General features: G+C 40.7%; 1 protein-coding gene across 3 annotated transcripts; it reads left to right on the top strand.

Annotated features, from left to right (window-relative positions):
* The first annotated feature begins 3165 nt into the window (after positions 1–3165).
* On the top strand, positions 3166–12810 carry atg10 (ATG10 autophagy related 10 homolog (S. cerevisiae)). Of its 3 annotated transcripts, none has more exons than XM_008290914.1 (7): positions 3166–3380; positions 5767–5873; positions 5968–6120; positions 6297–6447; positions 10362–10459; positions 10541–10638; positions 12105–12810. In XM_008290914.1, the coding sequence occupies exons 2-7, from the start codon at positions 5769–5771 to the stop codon at positions 12226–12228; spliced, it is 729 nt and encodes a 242-aa protein (XP_008289136.1). In that variant the 5' UTR covers positions 3166–3380; positions 5767–5768; the 3' UTR covers positions 12229–12810. The 3 variants fall into 3 exon arrangements, with proteins under 3 accessions (XP_008289136.1, XP_008289137.1, XP_008289138.1); XM_008290915.1 differs by lacking the exon at positions 3166–3380 and adding an exon at positions 3644–3770; XM_008290916.1 differs by lacking the exon at positions 3166–3380 and adding an exon at positions 4913–5426.
* The last annotated feature ends 522 nt before the right edge of the window (positions 12811–13332 follow it).

The raw sequence follows: 13332 nt of genomic DNA, 5'->3' as shown, positions 1-13332 counted from the left end.
ATGACTGGGTCAGACCAAGTGGAGGTTTTGGATAAATGTATTTTTGTATTAAAAGATCAAGCAGGATTGACTGTAAATGTTTAGTTTGTAGGATTGCCTGCAAGTGTGGAATTTGTACAAGGATGAGATTTGCATGTTTGGTTATATCAAAGTTGTAGAGTCACCATGCTGTATAATGATAGAGCTGATGTGAGCTGTATGAATTTAGCACCAGAAAGGCACCAGATTTTGCGAGAAAGTTGCCAATATATAAGGTGTAGAGATTCCCCAGGAGAATGAGGTTAGGCTGTGCTGCCAGAACATGAAATTATTTTGTGTAGTTATGAGTAAACTAGTGATGGTTAGATGAGGCCTCATGAAGCCTTGTGGCACACTACCCAAACTGCATTGATCCTGTGTAGGTACTGTGTCACTGTGTTGCTCAATACTGACACCTGCTGGATCTTAAAAATCATTACAGGCAACCAAGTTGACAGGCTCAACTGATACACTGATTTAATGACCGAGTACAGGGGAGTCCAATCCCGGTCCTCGAGGGCCACAATCCTGTATGTTTTAGATGTTTCCCTTCCAACACACCTGATTCAAATGTCAGAAGTTCTGCAGAAGCCTGATAACGATCCTGATCATTTTAATCAGGTGTGTTGGAAGAGGGAAACATCTAAAACATGCAGGATTGTGGCCCTCGAGGACCAGGATTGGACACCTCTGACCTAGTATATACAATAATACAATTTAAGTTTTCCTAACTTAGTTTAAAATATTGCTGATATCTTTAAAATATACAGTCAATAAATAATGTGAACATGTGTCATAATGTGAAAATCAAAGTTAAAGTGTTGTGGATGTGAGGATGCTTATGTACTTGTCTTTGAGGCAAGAAGGGAATTTTATTTTATTTTTTTACAAATCCATTGTTTCAATGTCTTGGCATTAAGGCAATCCTGGGACCTTGGAATGTTGGTCTCTGCCAGGTACTTCTGAACCTCAATAATAGATTCGGCTGTGACGTTGGTGGTCTGTCTGCCAACTTCCTCATCCAGGTGCTGCCACAGGTTATCTAAAAAACAACAAATTGGCATTTTATGATTTGCAAGCAAATAAAAGCACAAATAAACTGATACAACTAAATAACATGCCTGAGATGGGTTCTGATAGCTGTTGTGAAGAAGGTCCAGGCTGTAGTTCAGTCAAAGTGCGCCCCATTACAACCGCACATTCTGATTTCAGTCTTTTGACTGCTTCACTGCATTTGGAAGAACTACGAAACCCGAGTGATTTAAATCTGGGGTCTAGAAGTGTTGATAGGGACAACACACTAAATGACTCCAGATTAGAAGCAGCATCTGTGACTTGTTGCCTACGGTGTTAGTGGAAGTGTACTGCTGCCTGTGTGTGTAAATTTGAAGCGTTACGCTCAAGTGCATGATAGAACATTTTCATCATGGGGATGACCTTTGACCCTGAAACTCTCTTCTCTTCAGACAACTCCACTGTAGCGTGATAGAAAGGAGCAAGCACAAGAAGTGTTTCTCCTATGATGGTATACTCTTCAGCCGTAAGTGGAGTTATGTTCGTACTTAGCAAGGCAAGGGATACCCACGCTGGTTCCTTCTCATCATGTAGCCTTGACAGCATTTGATGTGTGCTGTTCCAGGATGTTGGCACCTCATTGATGAGTTTCAGGTTTGGCCATCCCATCTGTTGCTGCATTTGAGCAAGCTCCTCTTTGGCTGTGGTGCTTGATCTGAAGTATGTTTGCCTAGATTTGTGCCTGACTGAAGTAAGTGTAGCGATTTGATCGTGTGATTTTTTTTTGTATTAAATTTAGAGTGTGTGCAATGCAAATTGAATGCCAAATTTGGTGACTTTTTGCTGATGAAATCATGCTTGGTGCTGAGTTGGTCACAAGACACTTTACTTTATTATGGCCCAGTCGTCCATCATGCCCCTTTTGACTCAGGTCAAATTGTCAGTAGTGTGACTTTGTGGAAAGTGTTGCACTCTTAACACAGATGTACACAACTGCATATTCTCATTAATGTAGTGATAAGTAAGAGTCAAGTAGCCCTCCATGTTCACAGATGTCCACAGGTCATTTGTTATTCATCCCTCCATCCATTATCTGTTCACTGCTTAATCCTTACTAGGGTTACGGGGGCCTGGAGTCTATCCCAGCTGATTCAAGGGGAAGGCAGGGGACACCCTAGACAGGTCACCAGTCTATCACAGGGCCACCACACTTAGAGATAGACAACCAAGCACATTCATATTCACACCTACTGACAATTTAGAATCACCAATTAACCTCAACATGTTTTTGGACTGTGTGGCAGGAAGCCGCAGAACCTGGAGAGAACCCACGTTGCACAGGGAGAACATGCAAACTCCACACAGAAAGATCCCAGGCATCCTAACCAGGACGTGAACCAGGGATCTTCTGGCTGCGAGGCGACGGTGCTAACCACCGAGCCACCTAGCAGCCCTATAATAATTATATGGTATGATATTCTCTTATCTTTTTATGGCATTTTAGTTCCTGTTATTTTTGTACTGACTCAGGTTTGCACTTGATTTTCATTGTACACGTTGCAATGACAATAAAGATCTATTCTCTTCTATTCTATTGATAAAAGGGCCTAGAGATCATGAAATAATGTAGAGATGTAAGCATAAATGGATGGATGCATGGATGCTGTGGGAAAGAGGAATTACCTCGTGGGAGAAGCAAAGGGGAGTAAAAAAAAAAACACCTTCAATATGTTTAGAACTACAAAGGAACTTTATTCTGTTGATTCTTCTTCTTTTTCTTCTTCTTCTTCTTTATTTTGCCATTGAAATAGGTCGCCACTTCTTAAAATATCTTCATGACTAATGCCTTGTCTAGACCTACATTCCATAAATCAGTTTCGTTTTGTTATATGTTTGAATATCAAATTTAATCAGAAGAATGTTTTGTACATTTACATCAGTGGCGGCTTTGCGCATGCGCGATTCATTTGCGGTGTGGAGCGGTGACGGGCTCCTCTGATCCGACTGCGGCTGCGCCAGACTACTGACCGCCTGTGAGTGCTTCGGGATGGGGAGGAGCTCACGGCAGCTCCCGCTGCCCGGAAAACACGATTCGTGTCGAGTCTCCAAAACGACAGAAAAGTCTCAAATTACACTAGTGAAAGACTCCAAGACGCCAAGGGGATTTGGAAAGGCGCCAGATTTTGCCAAACTGGCAACACAGGGAGACGCGCCTCACGACCCGGGAGAGGTAGTGCTCACGTGATCTAACGACCCGGAAGAGAAATGTTGTTTGTGTTTTCAGCAGAATGTGCGGTACAGACATGTTCATCAGCCGCTGTCCAGCAGTACGTGACAGCAAAGAGCAGGTGAATACAGATCTACAGACACAGTTGTATTGTTAAAATGTGTATCTGGATGGGTTTGTTTAGTTCGGGACGTCTCGAAATTTGTTTGTCAGAATAATCAGATGTGAAAGTGGTAAAAGTGCCTGTCACTGTCACTGTCTGTGCATCAAACTAATCTCTCTCTCTCTCTCTCTCTCTCTCTGTGTGTCTCTGTGTGTGTGAAAGGGCTAAACGATTTAGGGAAATATCTGTTTTAAATGTTTGTGTTACGATTTGATTTGCAATATTCTGTAATATTGACTCTGTAAAAGATTTAAAAGATGTGAGAGAGCATTACCACATGAGAGCTTATCAAAAGCATCACTGTCATACAAGAGGACAGCATGAATTTGTAGAACAGCTGACAGACAGGTAAAACCTTGTCTTAAACTTTGAATCTATAGCCAAATACCATGTACTGTAGTGCTTTCAAATGGATCTTGTTTACCATTTTCATGAAAAAAGTCCATATAAACTCTTGTGGCATACATGACCTTTGCTGACTTTTACCTTTGGTTGATTCTTTATATAGAGTTCTTCTTTTTTTAACTTTGGCTTTCTAAATGGTTAGCCAAGATGGCCAGATGCAGACAGCAGTGTGTTGTCGTTTGCTTACAGCAGTGGTCTCAAGGCCAATGGCTGATCTTACTAACCAGAATTCCAGGCATTTGGTGTAGACAACTTCCCATATCATAATCACAAGCTCATGATTCCCATGTGAAGGCAGCTTCAGACTGTCACATATACATGTTATGTGTGTATATAACCAATCACAACACATGTCTTTAACAGGAAATTGTGGTTTATATCAACCTGGTGTAATTTCATTAACATGGCAATTGTGGCTCAAAGTGTCATTCTAACCTTTGCTCTCAACCTGCTTTGTAGCTATTTGTTGAAATGAAGATTCGCACAGAACAGCATGTAAATGGTGTGTATCGGGCTGACGATGATGGACTCCTGCAGCTGTTCAGAAAAGCATAGTTTTACATGAATTCTTTTAAACGTTTGTTTTCCTATCTCACCAAAAGTAAATACAGTACTTAGCCACCTGAAAGGATGGACTGCAGTTGCACAATAAAGAGACGCTCCAGCTGTGGCTTGTTGCTCTGCAAATTGATTGCAACACAAGTGTCAAGGAACTCTGCTTGTCAGATTAGCATTGTGGGTCAAGAATATGTGTAACCACAGGCTGTTGTGTCTTGCAGTGGGTAACACATGCACCGTGATCCAGCACATAAAAATACATTTTTTTAACACTGAGAGCTGTTCTCTCTATCTGGTCATTTTTGCCTTTTCTTACAGCTTAACTTGAGAAGGTGACACACCACCTCCAAGAGGGCAATTTTTTTTTTTAATCAAAGCTTCGGTTGAAGCTTTGGTTCGTGAGTTGTAAGTCCCAGAGTTGGAGTTACTGTCAGCCATGGACACATAGAGATTTTCCAAGTCATCACCGTTTCCTGAGCTGCTTTGTCTTTGAGGTTGTCCTGTTGTCTTTAGGGACATCCTGTTTTCTTTCTGCCTCCATCCTCTTGAGTCACTTTGTTCATTTGATTTAACTCCTCGGCTGTGGATTCTAACAAATAAAGATGACACTTCAACTTATTGACCTGTGGTCCATTGGGTGAGCCATTCTCGTATTTTGCAGCTTTGTCTTCTCAGGAGACAGTAAGGTGACAGCAAAGGTTAACCTCACACGTCTGTGTGGAGGGGTATGCCAGTGATTGGGTCAGACAGCAGCTATCCCTGAATGGAGAGCGCTAATGCAGTTAGCAAAATGGGCATTCCAGGCAGCAAATTCATGTGTTTACCCGCTCTTTTGTCCATTTGCAAAAGCATCATTCGTTATTGCTTTCCAGCCACTGTTTCAAGGTAATCTGTGGCTGCCTCCTGAGCTAGCTGCTAGCCATTAGCTTAACTTTAGCCACTGGGAAAGTTTGGCTGTGCTTCTTGTTCACTGTTTGCAGGTCGATTGCATAATCGGTCGATTCCCGACACCACAGTGATTACAGAGAGAGAAGCAGTTGCGTAAGTGCTAAAGTTGTGCATTTAATTTATGTTATTGGTAATTGGCTAACAAAAGTAACCAGAAAATAATAAATAATAAAATGATAATCAGAAAAATGCCAAATATCATCCCTGATATTTGACTGAGCTCAGACAGTTGCTGGAAACATTCACAAGTCACAAGTTGTTCTGTGAAATGAGTCCGGATTTCTTTGAATCCCTATAACAGAGGTGAACAGTGCAATGTGAGCATGACCCATTGAGCCACAATAACCCCGATAATGGACAGTCCGACAGTCTCAAATAAGCTAGAATTCTCCTGAAGTTTTCTTCTGTTGCCCTTCACTGTGTTGCTTTGCAGAGATGAGCTGGTTTGAACTGAATGAGGAAAAGTTCCATCACTGTTGTCAGCTCATCCTGCAGCAGTCAGAGCAGCTGAGCGATGGATGGATCTGGGAGGTGGTACAGGTGAGGAGGTCCATGCTGTCCCTCTTAACAGTCTGAACAGAAAGCCTGCTGTTGTCCATAAAGTGCTTTATGGTTGATTCTGATCTGGTTTCAGGGTTCAAAGGAGGGATACCTGAGGAAAACGGCTCTTAGGTCAGTCACCATTGACTCAAAATCAGTACAAAAACAGAAAGGATCCAGTTTAGACCCAGAGCCACACACTTCCTATCATTCCAGCGTTGAACAACAAGGACAGGAAGACGAACAGGTGAAACATTCATCATGCAACAACTGCTTTATTTTCCATCGTGCCTTATTTGTCTGTCACTGAGGTAATTAATCAGTACTTCTCATTTTTACAGTTTTATTAGTTTCTCTAGTTTGAAGCAGCCACATACACAGCTGTTGTACTTACTGAACTCCACTGACTCTCTTCTACCGCAGCCTGATTGCATCAAAGATGACATAGATGATGAGGATGCTGGGATCTGCATGATGACTGCAAACAGCAGCCAGGTGCTTCAGTTCGAGTATCACATCTTGTACTCCTGCAGCTACAGTTCTCCTGTGCTGTATTTTAGAGCCTTCACTCTCGGTTAGTTACATGTAAGACAGTCACTGTGCGTGCACTGTTAACATAAGTGGTTGTTTTGTGCCTTGTAGACATACAAGGTGTATTGAAAATTCACATACAGTTGTGTTCAAAACAATAGCAGTCCCAACATGACTAACCAGAGCAGCCACTAGTTTTGGTAGAAATTATATTATCGCATGGCAAATAATTTACCAGCAGTTGTTGTAAAGACAGAGAAACCAACAGACCCAACATTCATGACATGCATGCTCCTGAGTCTGTGTAATTGAATAATGAATCGAAAGGGGTGTGTTCAAAATAATAGCAGTGTGGAGTTCAATCAGTGAGGTCATTCATTATGTGGAGAAACAGGTGTCATTCAGGTGGCCCTTATTTAAGGATGAAGCCAGCACATGTTGTACATGCAATTTTCTCTGAAAACCTGAGGAAGATGGATCGTTCCAGACACTGTACAGAAGATCAGCGTGTTTAAATTAAAATGTTGATTGGAGAGGAGAAAATGTATAAAGACGAGCAGAAAATGATAGGCTGCTCAGCTAAAATGATCTCCAATGTTTTGAAGTGGAAAGCAAAACCAGAGAGATGTGGAAGAAAGTGGAAGACTACCATTCGAATGGATCGAACAATAGCCAGAATGGCAAAGACTCAGCCAATGATTAGCTCCAAGGAGATCAAAGATGGTCTGAAGTTACCTGTGAGTACTGTGACAGTTAGAAGATGCTTGCGTGAGGCTAATCTATCGGCAAGAAGCCCCCGCAAAGTCCCACTGTTAAACAAAAATATGTGCTGAAGAGGATACAGTTTGCCAAAGAACATGTTGACTGGCCTAAAGAGAAATGGAAAAAACATTTTGTGGACTGATGAAAGTAAGATTGTTCTTTTTGGGTCCAAGGGCTGCAGACAGTTTGTCAGACTACCCCCAAACACTGAATTCAAGCCACAGTACACTGTGAAGACCGTGAAGCATGGTGGTGCAAGCATCATGATATGGGGCTGTTTCTCTTACTATGGTGTCGGGCCTATTGATCACATACCAGGGATCATGGATCAATTTGCCTATATCAAAACACTTGAAGTAATTAAAAATATTGTTACATTTTCCTTCATGTGTTGGTGTAAAATGTATTGTGCAGTGTTGCCAGTGAATGGAAATAAAAATATTATAAGGATTTTGAGCTTTACTCACGTTTTAAAAAACATTGCTATTATTTTGAACGCAACTGTATGTTACTATCAAATCAGGGCTGCATGGTGGCTCGGTTGTTAGCATTGTCACCTCACCACTAGAAGATTCCCGGTTCCCGTCCCGGTTTGGACGCCTGGGATCTTTCTGTGTGGAGTTTGTGCATTGTTCCCTTTGTGCAGTGTGGGTTCTTTCTGGGTTCTCCGACTTCCACCCACAAGGTCCAAATACATGTTGAGGTTAATTGGTGATTCTGAATTGTGCATAGGTGTGACTGTGAGTGTGCTTGGTTGTCTGTTTGTAAGTGTAGCCCTGTGATAGACTGGTGACCTGTCCAGGGTGTCCCCTGCCTTCCCCCTAAGTCATTTGGGATAGACTCCAACACCCTTGAAACAGACACCCTTTCCACTTACGATTACGCTTATAACTTTCCTCTTTGATAAAGCTCATAGTTAGGGCTGATCAAGATCACCTGAACTGTCCCTTAGTTATGCTGCTATAGGTTTAGACTGCTGGGGGATTATCACAATGCACTGGGCTCCTCTCTACTCTCCTCTCTCTTTCTTCCATACATTTATATATCACCATTACATGTCACTAACTCTGTGTTTCCCCCGAGGTCCTATGTTTATTCTCTCTGCAGAAGTCTCTGGATCTGGAGCTACACACCTCTGATCTGCAGCTGCTGGCCTCACCGATATTTATTGTACTGTTTTGTATTTCTTGCTCACCATTTGCTAAACAAAAACAAAACAAAACAATTCCCCTTGACCGAGAAGGACAAATAAAAACCTCTGTCAGAACCAGGCTCAGGGAAGACGGCCGTCTGTCTCGATCAGTTGGGGTGAGAGTGGGGATGATGGTGGTTGTGGGTGCGAATAGCAGAATAGCAGGAGGGGGACCGGCAAACAATACATAAGAGAATGATAAACACTTTTCAATTGGTGAGACCAGCGACTGCAGATCAGAGACGGGCAGCTCCAGATCTAGAGACAACTGCAGAGAGAACAAGACAAATTACAGAGAGAGAAGACACAAAGTTAGTGACATGTTTTTGTGGTTGTAACTGTTTGGAAGAGAGTGTGGAGGAGAGGCGCTCAGTGCAAATAAAGGTCTAGATGTCTCAGAATGTTTTAGAGCTCAACCAGGATATAACAGTCATGTCAATCATTGGTTCACAAGCCCAGAGAGAAAAATTGACCGCCAAACTAGATATGCTCAGGCTCAACTTAAGCCACAAAATCTAACAGTGATTTTTAGTGCAGATTTCAATATCAAAACTTATGTACAGTGTGTCCCATGAACACCATTTTATCATCTGAGAAGCATCTCAAACTGAGGCTGTTTCTCTCTCTGAGAAATCCAGAGAGACTGATAATGAAATGAAATGACTGATAACAGAAAATTCCTCAAAAAAAAAACAGAGAGACTCTTAGCTGGATACAGAAACATTTTAAAAGGTATACCATCTACCAAAGAGGGGGTTGCTAAATACGGGCTTAGTGGGGTGCCTAAAGTTTTGAACATACGACATTTATTGTTCCTTTGTAAGTTCATAAACTTAAAAACAGTGTTAGCATTTGAACATTGGTTTATTTCGATGTGTTTTTGCTGAAAGGATTGTATTTACTTCTCTTCCCTGAAAAAATCAATTAACTACATATGTCCTTTACCTATGGGCCAAAACGTTTACATACAACTCTGTGTTATTGCTAGAAAAGAGAAAACCATCACATGTAAACATATCATGCATGTGCATGAATTTATAAATGCATCCATAAGTTAGCAATATAGGGCTGTGGCTTAGGTGGAAGAGCAGGTTGTCCACTCATCACAAGGTTGACGATTCAATCCCCTGCCCCTTCACATGTTGAAATGTCCGTGGGCAAGACACTGTACCCCAAGTTACTGAGGTACCTTGCATGGCACCTCTTTTGCCATTGGTGTGTGAAAGTGTGTGTAAATGGGTGAATGAGAAACACAGTGTAACACTAAGGTAGAAAAGTGCTATGTCAGACCATTTAGCAATAACAAATGGCAGTGTGTCACAATATTGGACAGACTTAATCATACAAAGGATAGAGAATATGACCATGTGAAATTAACTGGCCTTCAAATGGCCCTTCACCAAGTTCCAATGCAACGGCTGTGTATCATGATCACTTGCACAAAACAAATCACCCTTTAACTTCTCTGACTTCAACTTTATCCCAAGAAGACCTGTTAGTAATGTACTTGAGAAGATGAAGTCTACTGATCACGTCTCACATATGTTAGCTTTGAAAATATGTTTAGTCAGATTTAAATCTCAGACAGTCAAACCTCCACAAATGTGTGATATGCTGCTCCACCACTTTCCCAGTAGAAACAATTCGAGCACTTTGTGATTTGTTTCCATAGAAAGGTTGGCTTTATAATAGTGCCTTGAAAAATTGTCACATTTTTGACCAGTGACCAAGTTCCAGGGGCTAGTACTTTAAAAAGTAATAGCATCTGACCAGGTGCTTCTGGGAGAGTAAATCTTGCATTTAATTTAGATCCTGAGTCCTCCTGTGGAAATGCAGGCAGAGGAACTGAGTCCGTCAAAGGTTTCCCCTTTTATCTGAGTGGAAACACACCTATTACCACCATACCAGAGAGTGTTTATACCTAATCCTTTTTCAGTAATGTCAGGTCTTTAAAAATCGCCTCTGAAATGTTTTTTTTCTGGATCTTCTACCTTGTGTATCAGAAGGAAGAAGCTTAACACTAGAGGAGGTGTGGAACTCTGTTCATCCAAATTTCAGGCTTTGTCTTCAGAACAGTCCTCTGGATACAATCACTCAACAGGTAAGAATAGCCCTCAGCTTATTATCACTGTCTTCCTTCTTGAAGCTTCACTGAGATCTTCTCTCTGTGTCTGTATATCAGGAGCATCCCCTGCTTGGTCAGCCTTTCTTTGTGCTCCACCCCTGCAGGACGAAGGACTTTATGAGGCCTGTGCTTCAGGCAGCTCAGGACCAGCACAGGTACGATCACAGCTGGATTCACAAACCAAAAACAGACAGTGAACACATAAACGTGTTTGCAGCTTAGCTGTTTCCTGCTAATTGTCTAGTGCAACACTGTGTATTAGGGCCTGTCCATTCATTTAGAACTATAGTGGGGAAAAACCTTTGTTAAATCTATACTAAATTAATAATACTATAATTTTTATACTAAAAAAAAAATACTATATTTCTGTATTATCGTTTATTTTGTAGCAGTTCTTATTCTTATGTTTTAATGATGTTGGATTTATGTCGTAACAAAATCAATACGTTGAAATAGCAATATGTAAAATGAACTTTCAGCCAGCTTAACTGTCTGTAAGCTCTTTTGTCTTTCATCTGGCAGTTTGCTATGTTTCATTGTGAGTAAGAGAAACAACCATGTGCAGAAACACTGCAATGTTAACAGCAGATAAAAAAAAGAAGAAAAAAAAGAAAGAAAATGAACAAAAGTGCCCTGTTTATTCCAGAACATCAAGGTGTATACAATCAGACTGTCTGTAGTAAAACTAAATTTCTTGGGAATTTGCACCACAAAAGCAGAACGAGCTCATGTCAAATTTGTAAGGTCTGTACCTTACTGTGTGAGATGATATATGTTGTGAATTGGCGCTATATATTTAAAATTCAGTTGAACTAAATGTCAAAAACTCTTTTGAGTTCACAAAAAAATGACTAGCAAATAGCAAATATTTATATGTGACAACACATTTTGATAAAAAATAATGATAAATAAAACAATTAAATTATATATTAATTGATCGTCGTTTTCATTTAGTTGCTGTCTGGTTAGTGTGTGTCAATTCAGATGGAACTCAGGAAATGTGTTGGTCCACCGTCTCAGATTTTGTTTGGAGTTTTTTTATTTGTTGTTTTGGATAAAAAACCAAGTTCTGTAAAAAAATATAAAATAAAAAAAATAAAAATTGTTTACATATCTGGAAATTTTTGTATTTTCACCCTCAAAAAAGTCTTACCTAGGAACCCATTTTAAGGATTCAATATTTAATATTTAACTCATGCAGATATGAAATTTGGTGGCTAGTATGACAAGCCAGGCTTCCAGTTTTTAGATATGTTTAATGTGCCGAATTAGTGATATGGACTCTTTCATACGACCACAAAAAATGGTATGCATAGGGGGTCAGTGTACTGTCATTATTTCTGTGTTTTGGCCATTTACTCATGTAGATCTGCTGAAAACTCTTTTGTCTGTGTCCTTACTAAATTTCACATCTGTGGAAGTTATGTTTCGGAAGAAATTGAACCCTTACAATGACTTCTATGGTAAGTTCCTTTTGAGGATGAAAATACAAAAATCCCCAGGTCTAAAAAAAAATATGACATTCTCAAAATTCTGTCAAACTGTGTGTGTGTGTGTGTGTGTGTATATGTGTGTATGTGTGCGTACGTGTGTGTGTGTGTGTGTGTGCATGCATGTGTAGGCCAGTGAACTACGTGTTGTCGTGGCTCAGTGTGGTCGGTCCTGTGGTGGGCCTCGACGTCCCTCTGAAGTACTCCACTCAGCTCCATCCTGCTGCCTCACTCAGCAGCACCGAGCCGGACTGAGGCTGAAGCTGCTTTGGTTCACTTCATGTCACCAGCTGTGTGGCGTCTGTCTGCAAAGAGATTGGATAATTAGGCATTGTGAACAACTGGTCCAACAGCACAGACTTTCAAGACCCTGGAAGTTTGTCTGTGGGGCAGTTAGTGCTATTTTTGTTGCAAATTTCTTTGGCGGTATGCTAGAAACTGAAAACAGTAATGACAGCATTGAACCATTTTGTCTTTTTTATTTGATTTTGACATGTTTTCTGCAACAATAAAAAAAAAAGTTTTAATACTTTAGATGTTTGGGCTGATATTGTGTTTTTATGGTCATCTACTCCAGGCACAACATGCTCACTAGCTGAAACTGCAGTCTTCTTTGTAAATGTGTTCACACATTCTCACAAAACAGTCTACTTCAGTTGTGTTACAGGCATTTAATCTACTCTAGCATATAAATAACCACAGTTGTGTCCCACAATCAGTTGGTAATGAGCGTAATATTTACCTAACAATGACATCCTGCTGTAATCTTTTTTAAGAAAGTTTGTGCTGTCCACTCTCATATTCTGCATTACATTCAGCCTCAAACATGTACAGAAGGATGTGGCCATTTCCAATCAAGAATGAGAGATTATCTAACCTAGTAGGTTTACAGTTTGCATTTGGAACCGTCACAATGGCTAGAGATGGAGGCAGTGGTCACAAGCAAATCCAATTTATTTATTTTTTGTATAGCGCCAGTTTACAACATATATCATCTCATAGCACTTAACATAGTAAGGTGAAGACCTTATAAATTTGAACAGAAAAAAAACAACACTCCAAAGCTCCCTTTGGATTCCTTCTGAGCAAGCAGACGACGGTGGAAGGGAACCAAAAAAACCTCCCCTTTGGCTATGGAAGCTGGTCAATCGGAGAAAAGTGGGCTCTGAAGGAGGGTGTCTTAAAAGGCTCAGGGCTAATATCCCCTGTTTTCTGGCAGAGGTTCAACTGAGGGGCAGCAACAGCTAGTATGAGATAAATGAGTACATTTTTAATTGTGAATCATGCAAAGCTTCTCTATTGGAGAAAAACAGAAGAACAGACCTGCAGATGACTATAACATCCATCCATCCATCCATC

This window comes from Stegastes partitus, unplaced genomic scaffold (genome assembly GCF_000690725.1).
Source record: "Stegastes partitus isolate 25-593 unplaced genomic scaffold, Stegastes_partitus-1.0.2 Scaffold703, whole genome shotgun sequence".
NCBI lineage: Eukaryota > Metazoa > Chordata > Actinopteri > Pomacentridae > Stegastes > Stegastes partitus.
The sequence above is the reverse complement of the archived record's forward strand: the minus strand, read 5'-3'. Positions and strand labels throughout refer to the sequence as shown.

What these genes read in the sequence shown, in the direction of transcription:
- atg10 (XM_008290914.1), top strand. Translation starts at nt 5,769, where the DNA reads ATGAGCTGGTTTGAACTGAATGAGGAAAAGTTCCATCACTGTTGTCAG. An exon ending in TGGATACAATCACTCAACAG is followed by an intron (nt 10,460 to 10,540) that starts GTAAGAATAGCC and finishes TCTGTATATCAG; the next exon opens with GAGCATCCCCTGCTTGGTCA. An exon ending in GCAGCTCAGGACCAGCACAG is followed by an intron (nt 10,639 to 12,104) that starts GTACGATCACAG and finishes ATGCATGTGTAG; the next exon opens with GCCAGTGAACTACGTGTTGT.